Raw genomic sequence first — 23,853 nt, forward strand, 5'->3', positions numbered from 1 at the left:
TTTTTCCCCCACATTTTTTCCCCAGTTTGCGAGAGCTGAGAATGTGAGAAATGAGGCTGTGCCAAATATTTGTCATAAAGAATATGGTTTGTTTTGGGGTGTAGTGTGTGCCAACATGTTTAAGTTGACAGGATGTCAGCCTCATGGTATAAATTCAGTGAGAAGGGTAAGGAAATGATGGATAGGAGATAAAAACTTTGAAGCAGGTTCAATCAGTTTACAAGAGTCCAGCTTGTGGGCTGCTGTTGTGTACCTGACCTGACTGTTGATCCTACTGAAGGCTGAAACATGTCAGACATGAGCTGCTAACACTAATGCATACAAATACTTAAGGTTTGTGTGTCAGATGAAGAATATAAATGGTGGAATGAGGCCCAAATAAGGCTGGGTAATACGATGTGCGGGTGTAGTTTTTTTTTTGCCAGCGGCTGTCTCTGTGGTTAGCCGTCTCTTTTCAGGTTTGCAAATTTGATGAGTTTCAGAAAGTAGTTTGCCAATTATGAGATTTTTGAGCAGTGGTGGGAAAGGAGCATTTTAAACAAAATGTTGAAATATGAAGTCCCACAATGTTTTAGGAAGTGGTAACTGCCTCCTTCCAGTCACGTTTCTGACCCCCTACCAGTATACTGTTATGTTCCATTGGGATTTTTTCTGATTGTCATTGTATATCCCCATGTATGTAGTATGTTAAAGTAGGATTGACAATTGTCATGGGAAAACCCGTTCGTTACATTAAAAGAAAAAAAAAAAAAGGCAATTAAATAACGCAAGCTTTTGGATTTATCAAAAGCGTTTATTAATAGTCATAGTAATATCACACAAATTCACAAGTGTTTAAGACATGTCTGGCTCAGTTTGGTGTGTGTGTGTCTGCAAGTATGTCTGCGTGAATTCTCTAAACAGTGCAGTTATAAATAAATGACCACAAAGAGAAGGAAAAGTGAAAGATAATATTGCAAAAGGAAAAATAGATTTCTCATTTTTAGAGGACAAAAGAAAAGGTTGTTCAAAGAGAACATTTAGCACCATCTATCCCATTATAATCAACAGATATAAAAATCTCATCTAAAAGTCCCCTACATAGTAAAAAAAAATTACCATCTCTCAAAACACTTTGGAAAAAAGTCATTTAGTTTTTTTCCTTAATGAGAATACAAACGCAGTGTGTCTATCGTCTACAGGAAAGGTGGTGTTATATTCAAGATAAAGATTTAATTTAATATATATATCAGGAAAGGAAAAAAAAAAAAAAAAGGAGTTGAGGCGAGCACCAGGAAAACAGCAGCCTCTACTCCCACCTCCACATTTCTGTCCCGACTGAGCAGTCAACATGGAGAAAAAAAACCCCTCAAAATTGTACAACCCTCTTAAAGAGGGAGAACATCGATATCCAATAAATAGAGGAAACATTTTAAATTAAATGTACAATGGTGAAAAGGAAAAAAGACAGGAAAAGCTTAAGTCTGCATATTGGAACAAACGGAGGTAAAACACACACACCAAATGACAATGTTTTTTTTTTTTTTTTTCTCAAGCAATAATTCACACAGATGGAAGAAATAACAAAAAAAAAACCTGATGTGTGACAGCTGAATATCAATCTCCAAAGAAAACAAAAATAATTCATAAAAACAAGATTTACAAGCTTCAAATGATCCCCCCCCCTCTAAAAACAACCAGCTGCTCAACCCGTATATTTTGAAGCAATCCAAACAATTGTATTTTTAAAATTCTTAATGCTTTAGAAAAATGTTCATATCTCTATTATTAGTATTTTCATTTTCTCTCTTTTCTAAATACAAGGCCAATGTGGTATATATCTAGGCTGATCTAGTTTAGAAAAAACAAAATTATCTTAAAAAAAGACAGCACCCCACAAAAATTTCAAACAGCATGTACAAATTTCAGTATTCAAGACAAAATAAAAAACAAAAAACGCCATTGAAACCGTCAACTACCCTCCACAGTTTGTTCAATGGCAGCACCAGCTGCCCTGTTGCCAGGGTTCCTGCCAGAAAGCACCATCTTGAGTAAACTGGTATTTAATTGGCGGCTTGGTATCTCTTCTTGTAAACAGTAATAATGAGTAAACGTATTCAACTGGCTGTTCGGCAAGTTGTAGCAGTAGCAAAACTGGTGGTAAATAATGAAAGTGTGAGTTGACAGCCAGAGTGATAACTGTCTTTTTGTCCTGGCTGCCAGGAGTTTTGGTTATGGCTGAGGAAACACAGGTGTGGAGCTCTGTCACCGGGAGGACGACGCCTGGGAAGATTAGGAAAAACAAAAAGATTAAATGAACTAAAATTGCACAACTCCTGGATTCTTAACAAGGCTCAGATCATGCAGAAAAAGATAGAAGTCTGCTTACCAGGCTGAAGGAATCGTAAGAGTTCATGAGCTCCTCAATGCGGTACTGCTCCAGCACCACGACGTTGGTCAGGTTGGGGCTGCGACGTCGTGCACAGTCCTCACAGTGAACCACATATGTCTTCCTGCTGCTGCTCTCACATGTCACAAACAGCAAATTGAACACTTCCACCTGTGACAGGAGGGATATGTTACAGCAACTGTGAGTTTCTTTTAAAAAAGTTGACACCAGAAACACCATTGTTTACTTTTGCTTGTGATTTAATTGCACATTAATATCAGTATTTTTTCATATTGCAGAAACATTTCCACAAAGGCATTTATATTCATGTCTTCATGGATATTTATGTATCCAAGTTTCACTTTTCCTCGTGTTGTTCCTTCAAACTTTGGCGCAGTGTAGAGAAGATAGACAGCAACTTTGTTAAGATAACGTTGGAGTACAGCTGCCGTCATTGTTTTCACTCCTGCTTCTTTCCTATTTTTGTTCTGTGGCACTTCCTCATTATGAAATGAGTTGTTATTCAAGTACTGGCTCTTTGTGGCTCAAGCTGCCTTCAAAATGCACTCGTGGGCCTGTGCACGGTTTGTTTTTGGGGACGACGTGCAACTCCGCCCACATGTCTGAGATCAAATGAGTTTCTCTGTGAAGCTATAATATAACCCTGAAAAGGCATGGCATGACTCGCCTGTGGTTAGTGACGAGCTAGAGAAATGAATCACTCAATTCTGATGCACCTCAATATAGTGATGTTTGGATAATCGCCAGTATATTAGACATTAACAAGTCATGCATTAAACATGGACCGCAGCTTAACAAACTGGAGGCTTTTTAGTTGAAATTGAGCTTAAGTTACTTTAATTTCCAGAGATTTTATTATCAGAACTGTGCGTTCAGTTGTCAAATTTATATACATAACAAAAGTAGAATCATTAAAGTTCAATGCAATATCCGATAAACCATTTCAGAAGTTCAATAAGCGACATGTGGGCTTGCTGTTTTTGTGCTGTGTAACTTTAACTCACATCACACTCATTGCAGTAGTAAGCAGGCTCATCTTTGACTCGACTCTGATAGGAAATCTTTTTGCCTTCAGCCACCAGTTGGTCCCGTAGGATCTGGATGTGCTTCATGGACTGCAGCAGACAGTATCTGACAAGAAGGTAGAGATCACTGTTAGCAAACTTGGATAGAAACATAAACAGTCTATAGTTTGTGATGCTGTCAAATGACCCATTTCACTAAACACCTCAGTAACGTGCAGGAGAAGGGAAGACCTTTCTATGAGCCTTGATGTGGCTAATGAACTGAAATGTACTTACTTGATCATCTTGTAGGTGTCGTGGTCAGTGATTTTGAGAGTGCGGGCCACATTCCAGGACACATGAATCATGGGAACAATGGACTTGACTTTCTTCACTTCATTCCACTCAAACCTTTCCAGGGCCAGCTGATACTGGTAAGCTGCAAACATGGAGGAATTTGGAAGAATAAGTGAAAGCTGTAGCTGACATAATCTATGTTTAACCATTAAGATGTTTGCTCTTTACCATTGAGGGGCCCAACGTTCCAGGCAATGTTGTTGCACCAGCCAACTGCCTGAACCCAGTGAACGGTACCAGCGTTGATCCACACCAAGTCACCAGGACGCTGGATGAAGCGATACACAGGAATGTTGGCTTTGTAGAGGTCCTCTAACACCGGCCACCAGGACCCGGTCAAGTAGTCTACCCCGTGCCTGTGCACGAAAGAAGAAGTCGTTTAGAAAGTGCCAGGGTGAGTATCTCACAACAGTTTCACCGCAAATTTAAAAGTTTTGCAGATAATCAAAGTTGAAGACTTTTACTTACTTTTCGCAGAAGTCATTGATTGCTTCCCAGTAGTTCTCATGTACGGAGAACCACTCGCAGTCTCCAGGGCCGATGTTGATGTTTACGGAACAAAAATTATTGTTCTCCTGGTGACCTGTTGAGAAACGACAGAATATCATGTGTCATGTACCAGTGATACTGTAACGTGTGGTGGGCATAGTTTAATTTAATTTATCCAGATGCCCTGTAGAGTAAAGGTCCTGTACCTGGTGTTCGGCTTCCTGGAACCTTCATGTAAAGCTGGACAGTGTTCATTCCTAGGATGGTATGTCCAACGTGGCTCAGCATGTTCCCGCTGGATGCTACACGCATAAATGCTGGAAGTTTCTGCAACTCCTGGAGTTGGGCTTTCCACCTGCAAAGAGAGACAACAGATATTAACTCTACATTTTTCTGATGTGAGGATAAGCTGCTTTGAGAAGTTACTCCAGCAGTCGCTGTGTTCAGTCATGTGTTGAATCTACTCACCTCTTGGGATCGGAAAGGTCAATATTGGTGCCAAATTTAATGATCTTCCCAATTGTTTTCTGATCACCACTAAAAGAAAGTAAACAAAAAAAATTAGGAAACACTGCAAAAGTCCCAAATTTAAGTACTGAATCCTAAACATTTTACTTACTTGCTACTTTCTTTAGAGCCGTCCTTATTTGTGTCAGCACTTATGTGTGACTTTTTCTCATCATCGTCTTCCTCCTCATCACTGCCTTTTTCCTCCTGAGGAGAGAGATAACATGTTCATCCTGAAGTCCCAACTTTCTGTTTAAACAATATCTATGAATTGAGAAATAATAAAAGTAAACTAATGTTTTCTACCTGCAGGCTCTCTTGGAAGCTGGAGGCCTGGTACTGGGCATACTTGGCGATGGTGGTATAGGAGCGACTGCTTTCACAGGGCCATGTCTGGCCTGTCCCACTGGGGTCCCAGTTCTCATCAGCAGGCTGCTGCACTTGAGTCCTCACCTCTACTGCTTGGTCTGCATTTGCCTCCACAAGAGACTTTGTAGAAAACAGTCCCAAGTCTGAAAAGATTGAGAGGGAAAATGACTAAATATCACAGTCAATGAAATGGGGCATTATGTGCAAAGAGCACGTCCTTTGTCCAGAAATATCAGGACTACTTGTACGTAAATATGTTTCCAGTGTAAACATACTCAGTCGAAGAGATCCAGCCAGTCCTCTGATGACAGTAACAGGATTCTTGGGGTCTGTACAGAACTGCAACAGCACCGGGGAAAAGGCATCCCTTTTACTCTCCAACTGCAATGAAGAAAAGGTATGTCGGCAGTGTTTAAACATGTGCATACATTGCCAGTCACCACCAGAGGGCAGCACATGCTTATTTCAGTGGAACTTTCCACTCTCCCTGTTGATGTGTTGTATTTCATACTGGAACCCAGTTAATTCAGAATGTATGAACATTACTTGAGTTGTGTTACTGAAAGTCAGGTTGGGTGACTTACATAGATGCTGGGTGTAGGAGGATTGAGTTTCTCTTTAGGAATGGGTTCCTCTGTAGATATGAGGGGTTTAACAGAGAAGGCAGGAAGCAGAAAAGATTCCTTGAATTTCCCTTTGACTCGAGCTCCCCTAAAACAGAAAGTACAAAGGCATCAAACACATTAAATGTACAAGTTTAATACTGCTATTTAAATGAGCAAAATGAGTTGTATTTTAAGATTTCAGTAGATGACATAAAATGCCATTCAACTATTTACATGACAACTATTTTGTTGCTTAAATCCTTCTTACCTGCAGGCTCGGATGATTTCACTCGCACTGTTCTTAATGCCGATTTCTGCCAGTGGAATCCTCTTCTCCTCCACCTCAGAGGCGATGAAAGTCTCCCTGTCCCCACTCTCAACTTTGATCAAGCGAATCTTCAGCTCCTTGGGCGGCCCGTCAGACAGCGCCTTTAATTTCAAGAAGTCTGTATGTGATGAACCAGAATCGGGGCCATTTTGTTCAGAAGATCTTTCTCCTGAAGTTGAGGTCCATTCAGCGTGTTCCCCTTCACTGGTGAAACTGGCACCAGATGCATCTTTCCGCCTCTTCTTATCCGTCTCATAATTCTTCTCTGACTCCCTCCGCTGGAAAATGAGGTCACCGAAACTTCTGCGATCCTTTTTGTCTTTGTGACTCTTGCCATCCTTATGCCGCTTATGGCTCGAGCTGGAATGGGAGGATGAAGATGATGAAGAAGAGAGGTCATCTCTGTTGTCTCTGTGCTTCTTCTTCTCCTTTTTGTCTTCATGCTTCCTGCTGCTGTGACCATGTTTTCTCCTCTTTTCCTTTGTTTTGTGCGCTTTTATTTTATTAGATTTGTGTGTGCCATCAAGTTTACCACGATTACCAGATTTATCAAGGGAATGTCTACTAAGCATGACTTCACAACTCTTGCTCAACTCTTTTAAAGAAGACTCTGAGATGATTGTTAACTCTTGTTCTTCCTTGATCAACCTTATGGGTTTTACGGTTGGAATATCCGTCTTTGTGATCGAATTTGTTTCATCTGTTTCCCCATCATCTGTCCAGACATCGCTGTCCTCTATTTTCAGTTTTTTGTCTTCCAGCGATGAACGAGGGGAAGACTTTAGGGGTGGGACAGTAGGACTGAAAGGTGGGTTTGTGGAATCTGAGGTGGGAGAGCTGCCTTGCTGTTGGCGGCAAATATCAGGACCCAGCGACAATGAAGAGGAATATTTCACGCCGACCACAGAGGATGGAGGCGGTCTCCCAAAGGGCCCACCTCGGTAAGCATACTTCTGACTCTCCAGGACTGCTAGGGACTTGCACATGGCATTTATCCCCGTTTGGTGGAGGTGGGGTCTTTGAGGAGGCGGAGAACAAGACGGGGCCTCGGAATCCTCGTCTGAGTCCTCATCAGCCTCGCTTTTTGTCTGCTCAGGAAGGCCATAAAGTTTTGCCAAGTCACTATGGCGATAATTGGTATTTGCTACTCCCATTCCCAAGTTCACAGACGGTTTAGTGTTCAGAGGAACTTTGACAGGTTTGAGGACATCTTCATCCTCCTCATTGAGAGATGATGTTCGGCTGCAGGGAGAAGCCAGAGAGCCTTGGCGACTGAGCACTGGGGGGCTTGCATTTGATCCAAAGTCTTCCTGATTGGGTTGATGCTTTGTTGCTGGAATGAGGTCTGGGGCACACAGGTAGCTCTTAATCGGCTCAGCACCAGGAGTAAAATGATTGAAGAGACCTTTAGACCCACTCTTTTCATTGTTGTACATTTCCTCCTCTTTTTTGATGGATTCATCCAGCATTGCCATGATGTTAGCCAGACCATCAGGAAGCATTGTAGACATCTCAGAGGGCTCCTCTTCAAACTGAGCGCTGTCAGAGTCAGTGCTGGTGTTTTCCAAACTGCTCTCTGTTGTCTGCTTGTTGTTGATCCTTCTGGTCGTGGATGAAAGTGGTGATGGAGGGTTATCTCTAGAAAAAGCCTGATAGAGTTTGGGGGGCTCTCTAAGTGCCAAGGTAGGGGGAGAGTGTTGGCTGTCGTCTCTCTCCCTGGCTAAGTCTTTGGATTGGTTGGGTGCTGCTTGCATTGCCGGGGGCCTGTTGGGGTATACCGGCTGGGTCATCCCTGAGGTATTGTGTGTTGAGGGATTGAATGTCGTTCCGCCATTGTTGCTCCACATCTCCCTCTGCCTTTGCTTTTCTCTGGCGTACTCAGTCTGAGGAGTTAGAGGAGGTGGTCGAAGCCTCTCTGTAGGAGTGCTAGTGGTGGGTGTATGGCCAGACGGACCAGGGACACCACCACGGCTAAGCCAGGGGTAGGGAGGAGAAGGATGGGAGGTTGATGGTGGTGGACCTGAAGGAAGAATGGAAACAGAAGAGAGGGGAGGAGGTGGAGGTACAGTCGAGCTGTTACCAGAAAGCAGTCTTTCCATGTTTTCAATAGCAGTTTGTTCTTTTCCTTTTTCATTGAGCAGTTTGGCCTCTTTCTTTTGCACCACCTTCTTTTCTGCCTCTTTCCTCTCCAACTCCATTTGCCTCGTCTTTTCTTCTTCCTCTCTCTGGAGTTCTCTCTTCTTTCTCTCCTGTCTCTCAGCTTCCCTCCTCTTCCTCTCCTCCTCTTGCTTCTGCCACTCCCTCTTTTTCCTTTCCTGCTCCTTTTTCTCCCGTTCTAGTTTTTTTCTCTCCTCCTCTTGCCTCTCCTCCCATTCTCTCCTTTTCCTTTCCATTTCCAGCCTCTCAATTTCTCTTCTCTTCTCCTCCTCTTGCTTTCTCCGCCTCTCCTGTTCTTGCTTCTCCCATTCTCTTCGTCTCCTCTCCTCTTCTAGTTTCTCCATTTCTCTCCTTTTCCTCTCCTCCTCTTTCTTTTCCTGCTCCTTCCTCTTCCTCTCTTCATCCAGCTTTTGCCTCATTTCCCATTCTCTCTTTTGTCTCTCCTCTCTTATTTTTCTCTCTTGTTCCTCTTGGTCCCACCTCCTTCTCTCTTCAGCTTGCATGTGTCCCTCCAGCTCTGCATCCAGTTTGTCCAGAGCCTCTTCAATGGACTGAGGGACAGAGATTGGAGGTTGCGGATGACTCTGAGGTTTAGAATACATCTCAGTTGAGGCAGCACCTGGCTGATGGCCCAGTCTGGAGGGGAAGGCTGCTCTGGCTGTTTGAGGAGAAGCGTTGACAGTAGAGAGAGAAGCTGGGCAGAATGTAGGAGAAGAGTTGGAAACTGGGTTTGAAACTCTACTTGTAATTACACTGTCCCCTGCTCTCTGATGCCCTGAGGAGAAGAAAGATGAGGAGAATGGAGGAGTGTGTTCTGATTCAGCCTGAGGATAGTATGACATCTTGCCCTTCATAGGCTGAGACTTTGTGGATCCCTGGTGTTGATGTCTGTGCTGCTCCCGTTTTTGAGACTGACTGGCAGTGGGAGCTGGGCCTCTCTGGCAACCAGACTGCAGCAGAGCATCCATCTGAGATTTGGGGCTGGTGTTAGCGCTGGTGGCGTTATGGGGCACTGCTGCCATGACCCTCTGCCAATCGGCATTACTGGTGCCATTGTTCACAGAGCAGCCAGCAGGGGGTGATGTGGTCACCATGGAGACTCCATCTATGTGTTTACTATGGGAGCTGCTGCTGGTACTATAGCGCCTGACAGAGCAGGAGGCCTGGGATATGGGAGGATTGGATGTAATGACAGGTGTCCGAGTTGGATTGGTGGAGGGCAGAGGAGGGCTTATGTGATGGTGACGCTGGGGGGCCCCTGAAGGCCGAGTGTCTACAACCTGATTGTGGTTCTGCTGGCGTTGAGGTAGCAGATCAGGAGGTCTGTAGATGCCTGACTCCTAAAGAAACAAAGAATGCTTAGTCAATAAATGTTAAAAGAAAAGTACAGATGTGTCAATTTGAACCTGACGGCTCTCATGAAACTCAGTTGTACATCTACACAGCTAATGAGCTGCTACATGAGTGGTGTGAACTCACCAGGGAGTTACTGGTGGGCCTGATCTGGTGTCTCCAGGCCTCATGGGGACCACTTTGCTTTTGCTGAGGTACTGAGGTGCCGCTGGCAGGACGAGGACCCTGGTGCCCCAGCCCTGGGTGAGGCTGGAAGTGGCTGTAAGGCACACTGCTGCTGTTGTTCCTGTTGCTGGTTGCAGAAGCATTTGCTGGTGATGACTGGGGTTTTAGGTGACAATCTCTCTCTCCCCTGATTGGAGTAGACTCTGTATGACAGGTAGCTTGGCTGCCACCCTGTCCCCCATTGATGGGGCCTCTCCTGTTGTGAAGACCACGAGGCTCCATGACCTGGCAGGGTGGAGCTGGCTCTCGTTTTGAACTGGGACTCTGGTAAGAGGAGTGAGGGGAATGATGGCTTACAGCTTGAGGTTGTAATGTGTCTTTCTGGAGCTGAGGAGCCCGTCCCTGGTTATAGCTTCCTGGAGAGGAGGTTGGTGAAGGGGAGAGATTTGAAGGGCTGGAGGAGGCTGGAGAAGATTTTGCGGTGTAGCTCCCCATCCCCTTTTTGTTTTCCTGTAAAGCAGTGGAAGTATAAAAAGAAAAAGATCTAGTCAACATTTTACTTCTCAAAATGGGAGCAGCTCGTTCAACCAATTGTATTTTTTATTAATAATCTCTCCACTCAATATGATCATTTATATCTTTATGGCATCACTGAATCAAATAACGGTTTTCTTACTTATTACACTCAATTGTCAATTAGCTGATTATCATGAGGGAAATTAAACAATTTCTGTTACAGTTCAGACCTGAAATTCCTGGGACTGTGGGTGTTTGCGGTCAGAGGTGTGGGGCTGCCAGGGAATGCTGCTGTCTTTGTGAATTGGGTTCCAAAAGGCAGGTTTTGGGGGAAGATGGTTCGCTGGTGGCTGCTGCTGAGACAGCAAAGACTGGCCAGTGCCAGAGAAACGTGGCAACCCAGGGTGAGATACCTGCACAAGCAGGGGAACAATAAAATTTGACACTTAAAGATCTCAGTTACAAGAATCACAAAACAGGAAACGTTAAAAAAAAAAAAAAAAAAATGGGGCTCGAAATTGACACTTACTATATATATGTTTTATTAAATATGGAAAATGTTTGAGACTGCTGTACCTGATCTGAATTCTTTTTCCTCTTGCTGGGGCTGGGACAGTCCTCGGCAGCAGGGCGGGAGGATGAGTGCAGTGATGCCAGAGGAGTGTGTTGAATCACAGAGTGCTCTCCCAGTGGAGGGCCTGGTCTCTTCAACTGACCACCAAGCATCTTCCCTGAAAAGGTCCTCTGTTGTGCACAGAAAAATGACAGTTTCTTGTAAACGACAGCTGGTGCAACAACCGCAGTGTCAGCTAACAACAATTTGTTGAACATTCAGAAGCAGCTCAGATGGCAGCTTTTACTGAGGTGTATCTTCATCTGTGATTGCAGAACAAATGAAAGTGTGACTGGGGACTGACATGTTTCTATATGGATGATGAAACAACATCAAAGCCAATTAAAGGAGCACCTAACCTGGTGCACCTGAGCCCACATTTCATCTCCCAGCAGTGGTGCACCCCGGGGAACGTGCTGCTCCTGTGGACCCCCAAACTAAAGCAGACAAGAAAACCAAACTGAAGTTACTTCTTTCTCACAGCAAAAAGCTAAACGGATGTAATCTGTGCTTCTGTTCTTCACCTTCAGCAGTGGGTTTGATCTGCTAGGAGGAAGATGTGGGTTAGGGGGGAGTCCGCTGGTGCCTGCATAGCCTCCATTGTGAATACGCAGTGAGTGCTCATTGGGCAGAGACAAAACAGGATGTCCTTGAGGAGGAAGATGGGGCTCGTACAGCTGGCCTAGCTGCTCCCATGCTCTGTGAGGAGGTGGAGGATGTAGATGGTGATGGGGAGGCCTCTGCTGCTCCCTCTGCATTCCTGGTAACATGGCTTGTGGGAGCTCAAGTTTTTCACCTCCCCGCATCGGCCTAGATGTTCAGCACAAGGATTACACAATGTTACAGTGATGGAAAAAAAAAAAGAAACAGTTCAAACTGTGAAATCTTGGTTAATCCAGGTCTATATGCTTACCCATTACTAAAATATTTACTGTGAGGGTTCAATCCACCCATAGGTCCAGGAGGTAGATGGGGAAGTAGCTGGTGTTGGTTCATTGTTGGTGAACACCTAACAAGAAACGGCATGTGAAGTTTTTTTGTATTTAATAGGATTAGGTTTAAGTGGACCTGGTGGATTACAGCTAACAAAGAGGTTTGTTAAATATTGTGTATGTGTTATGACTACACACCTGGCAGGTGGCTGCCAGGCGCGGCCGCTCATGGGAGGCCATGGGCCCCGGTTGAGTCCGTCCAGAGGGAAGGAATCCCGTGTGCCTCGCCCGCCTAACTGCTCTACTGCGTGATGCATCCAGCCTGTAAAGTAGAAATGCAGTCATTGCATCATTAATGCACACAAAAAACCAACTACAGACTTGCAGTTCAAAGTTAAATCCTCAAAATAAAATGGAATTTGAAAAGAACCACCTGAAGGCTTTAATATGCAAATATATAATCAACTCTAGTAATGTTTTGATGTTCCTAATACACCATTAACCTTTGTAAAATTACAGGAATAAGTGGATTTGTAGAACATTGTGTTTAAGTAGCCTCTACTCACCAGACTAGCTGTATCTGTGAAGCCCTCCACTGCAGCACAGAGAGGGCCTCACTCCAACACTGAGAATTACTGACTCCTCTGTCTTCTGCACCAAAAACCTAAAAGCCAGCTGGCTGCAGAGAGAAAAGAGAGAAAAAAAAAAAAAAGTCTTGATGAGAACAAACACAGACACAAGTCGCTTTATATTATATAGGCTCGTTTTACTTTGCATGCATGTCAGCAGTGAGGGATAGGTGTGCTGAACTCTAATGTCCTTTTAATTCTTTCATTTTCCATAGAAACGTTCAAAATTCACCAAGTTTCACATTGTGATCACTTCTTTGTTGCTGGCAGCTTGTATTTCAGCCTCTAGGGGGCGACATCAAGTTAAATGGAACAAAATAGGATTATTTCTGAGGCCCAGATGGCTCAGTGGGAAGCTCACCTATGAAGACGGACCTTGCATTACTGTAATCCGTACCATGAGCCTTGTGGTAGCAAGGGACACAAGGAAAGACTAAGAGTGAGAGGCTTTGGTCGCTTGCCAAGAGTGTGTGACTCTGGAAGTGATCCAAGCTGCATGGTTGAGTCTGGCTAGTGCTGTTTTAGTGCATGTGAGAGAAAACGGTGCTCTCTTAAGTGGATGATTATGTGTGTGTGCTGCACTACTCTAGAGTGTGTATAAAGTGTATGTGCCCAGTGGATACACCAAGGTTTAATCTCATTACAGCAGGCGTGATGGAGAAGAGGGGGGGTGGAGGCAGCGACAGACGGTCTGAACAGGATGGAAGGATAGATTAAAGGAGAAGAGATGCTGGATGGAGGGAGGTAGAGTGGAGAACAGGAGCAGTGCCAATGAAAAACACCCACACACTTTCCCACACACACTGAGAAAACACAGAGGCAAACGGTTAAGGGGGATAACTAGAAAGAAGCCTAGAGGTGACTCTTTCCTCTTCCTGCTTTCTGTTGCACCAGATCCACAAAAACACAAATTGCAAAGGATAAAACGTTCAAAATGCAAGAAATCTGTTTAAAGGACAACAGAAGAAGTTGATGACAAAATCAGAGAGGGATTAAAACGAGTAATATCACAAAAAACTGAAGGTTTTGTCTTGTATCAAACAGATTAAATCATCCAAAACCACCAATACTGACATGTATTTTCAGAACGGTGTATTGTGTCTGTGCCGTGACAACACGGATGCTGAGTTTAAAGGGACAAGTTGATCAACAGCAGGAAATACTGCATCATTTGGAGAATAACAGACACAGGTTATGAGTCACTTCTCTTGCTCGCCAGAGTAAAGAGATCTTCCACAAGTATTTCTAAATTAGCACTGGACATACGCAGAACTTCCTCCCACTAGATCCTCTTCTCTTCCTTTCTTCCTCCCACCAACTCTGGATCTCTCTATTTAAAGCTCTTCTGTGCATATTTCAGCTGTTCTCCACAGTTGTGAGAAGAGTTTGTGTGCTCAGACACGACTATCTTTTCTGTCCTACCTCACAGGTATCAGCATTCAGCAGGCGCTGCTGCTATGTGAAGATAGGATGGTGTAAACTGCCAAGTCTGCACTCAGTGTGTCGAAGAAGAAACCGATACAAACACACTCCAGCTGAGCTTACCTTTTAGAGTAGCACCAAGTTATTGATTCACAGTTGTGTTAAGTCTCAGCTTCAGCTGCCAATCATATCTCTGGGGTCTCTTCAGTCCTGAAAAACAAAGTAAGCCTTTGCTGTCAAGCTGTCATGAAAACAACGTGAACCCAGCTGTAAACAATGCTCAGGAGTTTGTGTATGACAGTTTCAAACGCTCATGATTCAGTCAGAGCTAAAGGTGGTCTTTTCTTTCTGTAAGAACTGAGACAACGAATCGTTACTACCAGCACCCAGTCTGGTTTCAGAGCAGTGTGGAAAACCTGAAGGTGGCTCAGAGGAAGAGACGTAAATGGACCAGGAGGCTGACACAACAGGGGGTCAAAGGGGCTCTTGTTTGCCCGGCTTCTCATTTTCTTCTCACACCGACACAATGGTGAGACTGACTGTGCAGTTAAACAGGCGAGCAGACACCAACAAGACTGATCTCTCTCTAACAGGAAGAGCTGTGCCGGCTAAGTCAACCATTACATGTGAAAGAGTAACACGGAAGAAACAGTCAATAAGAGTGACAGAGAGGTTTATATAAACTATATAAACATTGCAAAGAGACTAAACCAGCGAGTGCAAACGGGGACAGAAGCAAGCCTGTAATTACAACTTTTATAGGAGGGTGTGTGTTTATGTCAGCTTCGACCAGTCATCTACTCCATTTGCTATCATGTTGCTCACAGCTACAGTGGCAGCAGTATGAGAAACTCTGAAACCAGATAGTGAGCAGTGTTACGTTCCAGCTCAGGTTCTATCAGATGATACCACAGTGATGAAATACCTCATACCCCCTATGGCTTAAAATACAGCACATCACTGGACCATCAGTGTTCGACTGTTCGTTAATTTTCGGGGAACCCCCGATGACTCAGCGCCCTGTACGAGGGTTTACCCGAAAAAAGCATCGGCCTTGAACTCCACCCTCCTGGGACCCTGCTTACAGTCAGGTGACCGTAGGCGTGTTTCTACATCACCGCTGAAGTGACATCGGTGGGAATTTCTCAGACTACATGATGTCATATCGGCACATTTCGCAGCACATTTCGTGCGCGCACGCGTGTGTTTAGATATATATAAACAGGATGTGATAACGCCGTGATCTCTGTTGGGGGGTTTCACGGCTCAGAGGAATCAAACTACAAAACCACAAATTGAAGAGAAATGACGGGAATTGTTTAATTCATTCCGATACGTTTGTCGTTCATTCTTGCAAAAACAATTCGGATAAAAAGTGATTCATAAAAGACATGAAACTCTAAATGTTGCAAGTGTTATAGAGAGATTACTTTCACTTTTACCTCACTTCAACCACATCCAGTTGCAGAACGGCTGCATTTACATTAAATGAAATTTGGTATTAGTGAAAGAAATTTGGGGGCGTTTGCTTCCGTCCTCTCCACTGCAGCGCGCAAAGAAATACTGTTCAAAGCGACGACACCATTTATTTTCTAATGAAAATCCCCCACCTGACATTACAGAGCTGTTCCTGGTAATAACCTGCTGGTTACAAAGGTTAGCTGCTGCAGCTGGGACCATAACCATCAGCAGGTGGGTTAGGAGGGGAAAGCAAAGTGGTTTGTTAACCGTTATCACACTTTACTGAAACAGTTCTGCTACACTTACAGTATTTTCATGACACCAGGCTGGGTTTGCAGAGTCACCAACATGAGAGGATGGGATCAAGAGGACTGACTCAGCACAGTTTTCAGGCTCACTTCCTCCTGCCAAACTCTGGTCAGTGCTGGTCTGCAGCCAGACAACCACACGGAGATAAACATGCTGGCAGAGATGCCATTCACAACTAAATAAATACTCATTCATAGAAGTAAATACTTGCCACTGATGGATTCGGACACGTAATCGTGTCAGAACACTAAAAGAAACTGTGCTTTTCTTATTGTGATGCAACTCTGCAACTACTAAATGTTGACACTCCCAGGGAAAAGAAAAGCATGTTATACATAATGTCACACTCTGTAAATGTGAGAAATGTGAACAATGAATATTAGCGAGCTTTAAGGGGCAGTGCCAGACATCTGCAGAGTGTTAAATTCTCAGTAAAGTCACCGCAGAACCTGCCTGATAAGAAACAAGCGGAATAGACCAGGAGAAGTGACAGATAAACTGAAGTAAGTCTTGTTCTGTCCTCGGTGATGCTTTCAGCTCCATTTGGTCATTACATAATCAGTCCCAGATCGAGACCGTGTCCTGCAGGAAACATCAAGCGTGTCTCTCACACAGAGGAAGAACGAGCCCCAGCATCCGCCGTCCTCCCACTGCGTTTGTCCCTGTGAGTCTACATGTACGTGTGTTTATTCGTTTGTGTATTCACAAACGTCAGTGCATGCCTTTCCCAGTCGGTGATGGGGGCTAACTTTATCACGTCTACATCCTTACACACACGCACACATGGAATATGAGAACAGCACAATCAGGGCTGGCTGAGGAGAAAACAAGCAAACATTGTTCCATCTCATTTCATCAACACAAGCATTCATTCAGCAGATACAGGGGTGACCCAGGTCTTCACACGGAGGTTGTTATAAAATGAACGCTGTCTCCATCCAGGCAACAGTTGAAGCAGGTTTTGCTTTACTGAAAGCGAGGCTAAACTATTAATAACAACATTAGTGGAAAACAGGTGTGGTGTCCTAGTAGAAGATATAATCCCAGCAGAAACTTTTATCATTCAAGCTGTCAAACTATGCGGCAGAGGGTGCCTCAGTTTGGCTGTTTGCCATTTGGCTGACTACCACTTCTTTTTCATTGATTTGGTCCTCCTAAGAGACAATAAAACCGATTTCATCGACATACTGACAAACATTTTCACCTTTCAGTGGGGAAAAAAAAAAAAAAAAAAGACATTCAGGAGGACGGAGGGGTACTGACAGAAAAAACACAACCACAAGGCTCCTTTTGTCTCCTGCACTCATCACCGTAACATCTGGGCTGTGACTGACAGCACACAACTGGGTTAGTGCATCTGTCACACACTCAGATCGGTTGCACCTCTGTGTGACGTTACAGAGAAGGGGGAACTGAGCTCGAAGGGGAGAGGAAACTGACATCACAACCACAGGAAGTGGGCCTCCCTGAGGGGTGTGTGTGTGAGTGTGTGTGAGAGGGAAATTTAGGCACTGGGGAGAGGTTTTAAGACTGAGACTTCCTGTTGAAAAGATATGAACCGTTTGTGCTACACTGTGTTTTCACTGCCTTTTTAACTTCAGGACAATGATCTGAATGAAACATCAACCCTTACTAATATGAAACAACGAAGCCAAAACATGATCTGTGTGTCACGTGGTTCCTGAAATACACCCGACACGCTCATCAACTCATGACTCACAAGCCTCCTTCAGCAGAAACAAGTCTTTCAGAGCACCGCCTGGCCTCCTTGCTTGCTGCCTCGGCATTCTGGTAAAAGTGAATGATAAACACAGTATGATGCCAGGATGAGTGTGTGTTTATCACTTTATTTTCACAGAAACTGTGTTTTTAAGAGAAAAGATCAGTTTGGTTTTCTTTTCTGACCACATGTTAGCATCTGGAAAACAGAGAATGACTCAACAACTTGGCTTTTGATGTTTAATGTGGGAAATGGAAGTAATAACCCTAAGTTGTGATCTGAAACAACGTGGGCGTCCTATTGACAACAGCAGCTTGATTGTCGTCAGTATTGATTTCCCACACTTGAGTGATCTCAAAAGCCCCCAAAACTTTATATAACATAATATTTATTATGATTTTTTTTATCTATGCGTTTGGAAACAAATCTCAGAAAAGAAGAAAAACTTTGGGAAAAATGGAAATAACAGCAAACACCCCAAGTGAAAAATCCCCCTCCCTCACACTGCTCTCTGCCAGGTGTGTCTGGTCCACATCCACTCAGACTGCCTCAGAAAAGCACTGAAAAAGGCAAGACTGCTTCCTTGGTAACAGTTGCTATGAGAACAGGTTGCGTCTTAACCAACAGTTAATGAAATAAGGCAGAGACAAACAAAGAGAAGAATTCATCATGGGGTTTATGGGAGGTCAACATGTTTACTACCACATGGGACAAGCTGACCTCAAACACCAACTCTTCCTCCTCTTCCTTCCAGGACTCCCATTATGCCTCATCAGCAGGCTGTATGAGCCAATAACACAAAATAACAGACGTGTCTGTGTGTTTTAGTGTGTGTAAGAGATAATGACAGCATGTGTACAGATGGCCGGTGCAGTACTGTTTTTAAACGTGGGTGTTATTACGCACAGTTGTTTTGATAAAATATCACTTACGCCACAATCGTTGATTAGAACAGCTGTGACGCAGGCACAGCCAGTTTGTTATGGCGATGGAGGTTTGTGGATTCAGTCCACAAAAGATTCAAGGCCTGTTTAAAGATTCCTCAAATACCGCTGTTGCTGATTCTGCAGGCAGTTTGTTCACAAACCTTCTGTGATGAGGCTGGGCTTGCCTGCCGGTGTGGACTTATTTATCCGGCCTGTTCGGTCAAGGCGGATAAAAGAAGGCAGGAGGTGAGGTGAGGTGAGGAAGGAAGCAAATTCTTTCCAAAATGCGACTGCCTGTGTAACTTTAGGTATGAGTCACACACAGTGTAAGTTCTTACACACACACACACCTTCCACTTTGTTATCTCTGGCCCTTTGCCACTGATGGTGATGCCAGAGTGAAAAGTGAGGAAAAGCTTCTCCTTCCCTTAGTTTAACTAGTAGAGAATATAAATCTTCATTCCTCTGCAGAAGATTCCTTTCTCTGACTTTGTTCAATATAATAAGATCTGTAGCTGCCTCTTTTTTTTTTTTTTTTTTTTTTTTTTTAAACTAATATTCTCTATGTTCTTTCTGTGCTTTGATCCAAACATTGCAGCACCATGCAAGGCAAGCGCTTCCTGCGTGACCAATATTTATAATGATGGATGTTCATGGCTTGCAGGTTTCTGGCACTGTAGCCGAACCCTGCAGCTCAGTTGATATTAATGACAAAATAGTAGCACAAAGAACTATTTCTTCCATATCTGTTCAGGACTGATAAAAGCATTACATTATATTTCATATCCTTGTGGTTTTATGGGCTGTCAGGACTCACTACCTGTTTGTTATCATCCAAGTCTTGCCATAAATTAACAGGATGGTCATAAATATGTTATATTTTCATGAATTTAGCTTTCGTCTTCGATTCCGTAGAAGTAAGGTGACTAAAACAGTCTTTACTTTGTTGTGGATGTTGCTGCAGTGTCCTGCATATCCACTTTCAGAGACCTGGAAGTGGACCAGCAGGTCGTTTCACAAAGCTCGGTGGAATTCCACAACTGGTTAATAGTTTTTCCTCTCAGTTTTGGCCCCAAACAAACCCAGAAGTCTGTGTCCTGCAAGCTCACTGTCATGGCAGCGTAGTTACAACAGGCTTATAAAGCCGGTGTTCAGTCCCTCCTTTACGTGAAAATTAACTAAAGGGTTTCTGTTGGGGGGAAAATTGATGGAAAATCCCTCTTAAAATAGTTTCTCGTGTCAGCAGCACATTTGTTTTCATGCCCAACCTGTTGGAGTAAGTGGCAAGTGTTGTCGTGTGCCTCCTTCCTCGCTCCCTCTCAGTTGCTGTTCTCTTAAGGAGGAAAGACACCCTTTACTGGAAAGGCTGTGACAGCACAATGTGACACCAACAGATGTTTCATCACTTCCCACTACCTGTTTCACTTTGAAGCACACTCTGACCAAACACACACACACACACACCCCTGTGTTATCACTGTCAACTGCCAAAATAGATGAGTAAGCACTTAAAACTAGCCTCCTAACCCACTTCTCAGGCTGGCCATTCACAGGAAGCTTAATTACACTTAAGCAAATCTTTGGCTGAAAACACACACTACCACACTCAATTTGAAGGTATTTAGGAAGAGAGGAGGCTGTGAGGTGGGACTGGCAACTGCTCTGAATAGAGTTGCGTGACTCAGTCTCGTGGAGCTTCATTTCCAGCGTCATGTCCTCCTCTTCTTCCCACTGCGCGTCTATGCCTTTAATATCCCTCCGCGTTCGTCATCGCTCATAGTAAAATGGGCGGCGATTGTTCATTCACACACACACACACACGCGCGCTGCTGAGGTCACGGGACAAATGGAGGCGGGGTGGAGCTGAGGCAGCATTCAGCCGGCGAAGTGTGTGTGTGTGTGTGTGTGTGAGCGCTTGTGTAAGGAGCGAATCGTAACTAACTTTTTACAGCCTCCGACATCAAAAGGAAAAAAGAAGAGACTCTGCTGTTTTCCGCGCCAATCGATCCGAGTGATCGGAAGCGGACCTTCAAAGGGTCGCTGCTTTGTTTGGCTGAGACCCCATGTCAGCACACTGCGCTTACTCTGACCCGAGCTTATTTATAGTGGGCAATTAAATGGCTTGTAAGTCACCCCCAGCCATTCAGAAACACACATCAACTGGTCGTCTGCTGACCAGTAGGAAAAAAAAGACGAAGGTCTGCGCCGCGACTCCCACCTTGTCCGCTCGTCCTTTCAGTTCAGTGACGCGTAATTTTGGGGCACAAAGACGCACGAGCCCAAAACCCAGTTCTACCGGCGTGACTACTTCTACAGTCAAATAAAGCTGACTCAAAGGAACCAGCACCGCGTGGATTCAGCCTCGTGTTTCTTCTGAAAGGTGATCATTAGGCAACTGATCACGTTGAACAAACAATACGAGCTGGTCAGACTTTAGCGTACTGACCAGGAACGGCACCAAAACACCGCCCCTCCCCCCAAAAACAGAGGTGATGCAAATCACTTCCTTTCAGCCCAGCTCTTTGTGTGCGTAAGGATTGACTGAGAGGGGGTTGATGGGGGTGGCAGCTATCCATTCACTTTATACGGCTGCCGACCTCAGTGATCCTTCCCACCCCCACTCCAGCAGAGCCATCCACTCCCACATACACACACACAAACACACAATGGCGTGAGATCTCCTTACACAGCCAATTTTCTGTCCATGTTCTCTAGCTCTTTACCCCCTTTTTCTGGTCATGGGACGATGAGATCAAGGCAAATATGGCTAAATTAAGAGCTGAATGCCCCCCCGGCAAGACTACTATTAAATCAACTTCATTCACAAAATAAAATGTAGCTATAATAATATGAACATGTTGTGGTCGGTATCACTATTGTAGACATGTTTTAATATTGAGATGCTCTGAAATAAACAGCTGTAACTGAGACCCCCCCCCCTCCCTCCGGTCCATATGTGGGGGTTATTTCGGGACACGTCTCAAAAACCAGTTAAATAAATTCACACAAGAAAAACAGTTTGGAAATGACTCGGATCGACGTGCACTGCGTGATTAAACCGGTACGGTAAAGATGATCAATTATGTATGAAGATGACAGTTCAAAGAACTGAGACATCCACGCGTGGGACTGAAGAGTCATCCGTGGTTACAAAGAGAAGAGAAAAGCCGAATTCCCCCACCTCATCGATAACAGGCGCTCGGCTCTAATCAGTTCCGATAATCCCCTCACTGCTGCTGAAGTGATAAACTGCGCTCATAATGGGGTTTTAACTGTGTCACATTCAAACAATCCACAAACTTTTCTGTCGTAACAGCTCAGTGACTACAACCAAAACACAGCGCGTGGACGTTTAAACGTCCTCGCGAGCGCATCGCAACTCACCTTTCACGTAATGCGTTTAAATAGTCCCTCCAAAAAACAAACTATAAGCCTGTCCTGACAGAGATGAATATCAGAGTCTTTAATGTCCGCTGGTGCCTGTATGGGTGTTATATTTCCAGGTCAGGAGCTCCAGAGAAATTCCTGCCAGCCGGCTGAGCGGAGATCCCGGCCCCAGTAAATCCTGGCTCCGTCTTCCTGTCGAAACAACCCTGAAACCGGAGTCCTCCAGCCGGCCAGTAGCCTGTCTGGCGTCCCTGCTAGACTCGTTCCTCTTTATTCCGCTTTCTACTCCGTTTGGTTTGTGTGTTTTCGCTCGCGCGGATGTGTCCCCGGCTCCTCTTTGCTCAGCTCTCGCGGCTCACGCTGAAGCGGCGCTGCTTTAAAGAGACGCGTGCGCACGTGACGTCACCGGAATTCCCTTACAGCGCAGCTGGCACCGAGTAGGACTCACGGTACCGGAGCTGCTCCTCCCGATGGTTTAATCATGCCTGGAGTTTTTGTTTATTTCTGAAGGCAGAGTCGTGATCCGCTGTTGGGAGTCCGGCGCTGCCAAGTGCACATTTCCGTCTATTTCTGGATGAGGAAGAGCATTATCCTCTGACTTCATATCACCAAGACAGCAGCGAGCACATCACAGTCTTATGAATCCAACTACTTGGCTATAAATAAGCCTGAGCTCTGACTTTACACACAACTACAATGACAAAACAAAGGTCACACATTGATTTTTATCTTCTGTGGGTTACACGTTTATAGTTATCTCTGCTAAAAATCTGAATCAAAATGTCAAGCAAATAAGTCAGGGTATTTTAGGACAACGTAGAGATTCAGATACAGATCAAATGAGCAGTAAAGTAATAAGAATGTGAAATATTTAGAGTAAACCTATTAATAACCAAGTGAGAATGAAAGTGAGTCCAAAAATATAAAACCTTTACTGTTGTTTAAAAACAAAATAAAAAAGCTAGTGAGATTTGCTTCGTGTTTTCTATATCCGTCTGTAAATCCAGACTTTTAAAATGCATATAAACATATTATTTTGGCTGAAATGGTCCAATTTAAAAGTTGTCATTCAGATTATATGAAATAAGAGTAAAATGATGCCTTACTGTTGTCAAACTGCAGCTGGAAGCTCTAAAGGCAAAAACATCCATGTCTACCCTTAGTAAAGAGTCCAGGCAATGACCCAGATCACTGACAAAAACCTGATTATTTCTTATTCTGTTTTGAGATTTCATTAAAAGATTTAATCAAAATCCATCCATAACTTTTTTTTTCGTGATATTGCTAAGAGACAGACAACAATGCTGCTGAATGGGTGACATCTGCCTTGGTGGAGGTAGAAAAAAAGAGAAAGGCAGCCAGCTTACAACATGTACAAAATGTACAAAACAACAAACTCGCGGTATCAGATTCCACTAGCTAATGAGTTTGGATGTTGAAAGTCCAACTGGCTTAAAGGAGGCATATTATCAGCTACTGCTGCAGAGCGGAACATACATTGGTTAGCAGATCAATTCCTTATCAACTTTTGTATACTGGAACCAGAGAATTTTATAATTAAATTGTTTAGTTAAGCTATAATCACAATAATTTAGCCTTGCATGCAGGTGTGAACAGGTTTCCTGTGGTGTGAGCAGATCAGTCACTTTCCACAACCTGATCATTCATCTGACAGTTCTCATAAATAGCTTTTCTACAAAGCTTTAGCTGCCAGTAAAATCATCAAATATGGCTTGTAAATGTTCATAAAAGATGGTGCCTGAAAGAGACATGCTCAGACATTCGATAAATGTCCACACAAGCTCTTAGAAGAAACACTTGCATGCATGAGGTCTGCATATAAATTGTACACAACCCATCCATCCATGTATTAGACAGCCTGGAGGGAGGGTCTGATGGAGAGCGAATATCTAATGCATGATCTATTATTGCCGGTACAGTACTCACAGCTTGGCCTACATGTAAAACTTTGATTTACGAGGCCAATAAATCCATTGGTCAGTGGATGACACAACTATGACGGTGCAGACAGAAGTCTGAGAATTATACGGCATGTTCTCAGAGCAGCCTGCTAGCATCCTGTGTGAAGTAAACAAGCCTTTGAAAAATACAAATGGCTCTCTTTAAGGCCGGAAACATTTGTTCCAGCTCTTCTTCGCCAAAGTAACCATCCTGTACTCTGTAATAATGCCAAAGAGCCACATTGGTACAACCA

General features: G+C 44.0%; 1 protein-coding gene across 1 annotated transcript; it reads right to left on the reverse strand.

The window, feature by feature from the left end:
• Positions 1 to 801: 801 nt before the first annotated feature.
• kdm6ba (lysine (K)-specific demethylase 6B, a) lies at positions 802 to 21,921 on the reverse strand. The gene is made up of 23 exons (XM_079258026.1): positions 21,636 to 21,921; positions 13,959 to 14,045; positions 12,351 to 12,463; positions 11,983 to 12,106; positions 11,766 to 11,861; positions 11,377 to 11,662; positions 11,212 to 11,289; positions 10,816 to 10,983; positions 10,470 to 10,652; positions 9,685 to 10,233; positions 5,989 to 9,545; positions 5,700 to 5,826; positions 5,391 to 5,496; positions 5,053 to 5,258; positions 4,859 to 4,953; positions 4,708 to 4,776; positions 4,446 to 4,594; positions 4,219 to 4,333; positions 3,919 to 4,106; positions 3,691 to 3,832; positions 3,394 to 3,520; positions 2,369 to 2,539; positions 802 to 2,262 (listed from the first exon to the last, which is right to left on the reverse strand). Exons 4-23 carry the CDS (start codon positions 12,099 to 12,101, stop codon positions 2,245 to 2,247), a joined length of 6,549 nt encoding a protein of 2,182 aa, XP_079114152.1. The 5' UTR covers positions 12,102 to 12,106; positions 12,351 to 12,463; positions 13,959 to 14,045; positions 21,636 to 21,921; the 3' UTR covers positions 802 to 2,244.
• Between the last annotated feature and the right edge of the window lie 1,932 nt (positions 21,922 to 23,853).

The sequence above is a fragment of the Telmatherina bonti genome (assembly GCF_933228915.1).
Source record: "Telmatherina bonti genome assembly, chromosome: 18".
In the NCBI taxonomy this organism is placed as follows: Eukaryota; Metazoa; Chordata; class Actinopteri; order Atheriniformes; family Telmatherinidae; genus Telmatherina; species Telmatherina bonti.

Coding starts and splice junctions, on each gene's coding strand:
- kdm6ba (XM_079258026.1), bottom strand. CDS start 12,101: ATGCATCACGCAGTAGAGCAGTTAGGCGGGCGAGGCACACGGGATTCC. Junction 5,497..5,699: donor CTCCTACACCCAGCATCTAT/GTAAGTCACCCA, acceptor TCTTCATTGCAG/TTGGAGAGTAAAAGGGATGC. Junction 3,521..3,690: donor GACACCTACAAGATGATCAA/GTAAGTACATTT, acceptor CCTTCTTGTCAG/ATACTGTCTGCTGCAGTCCA.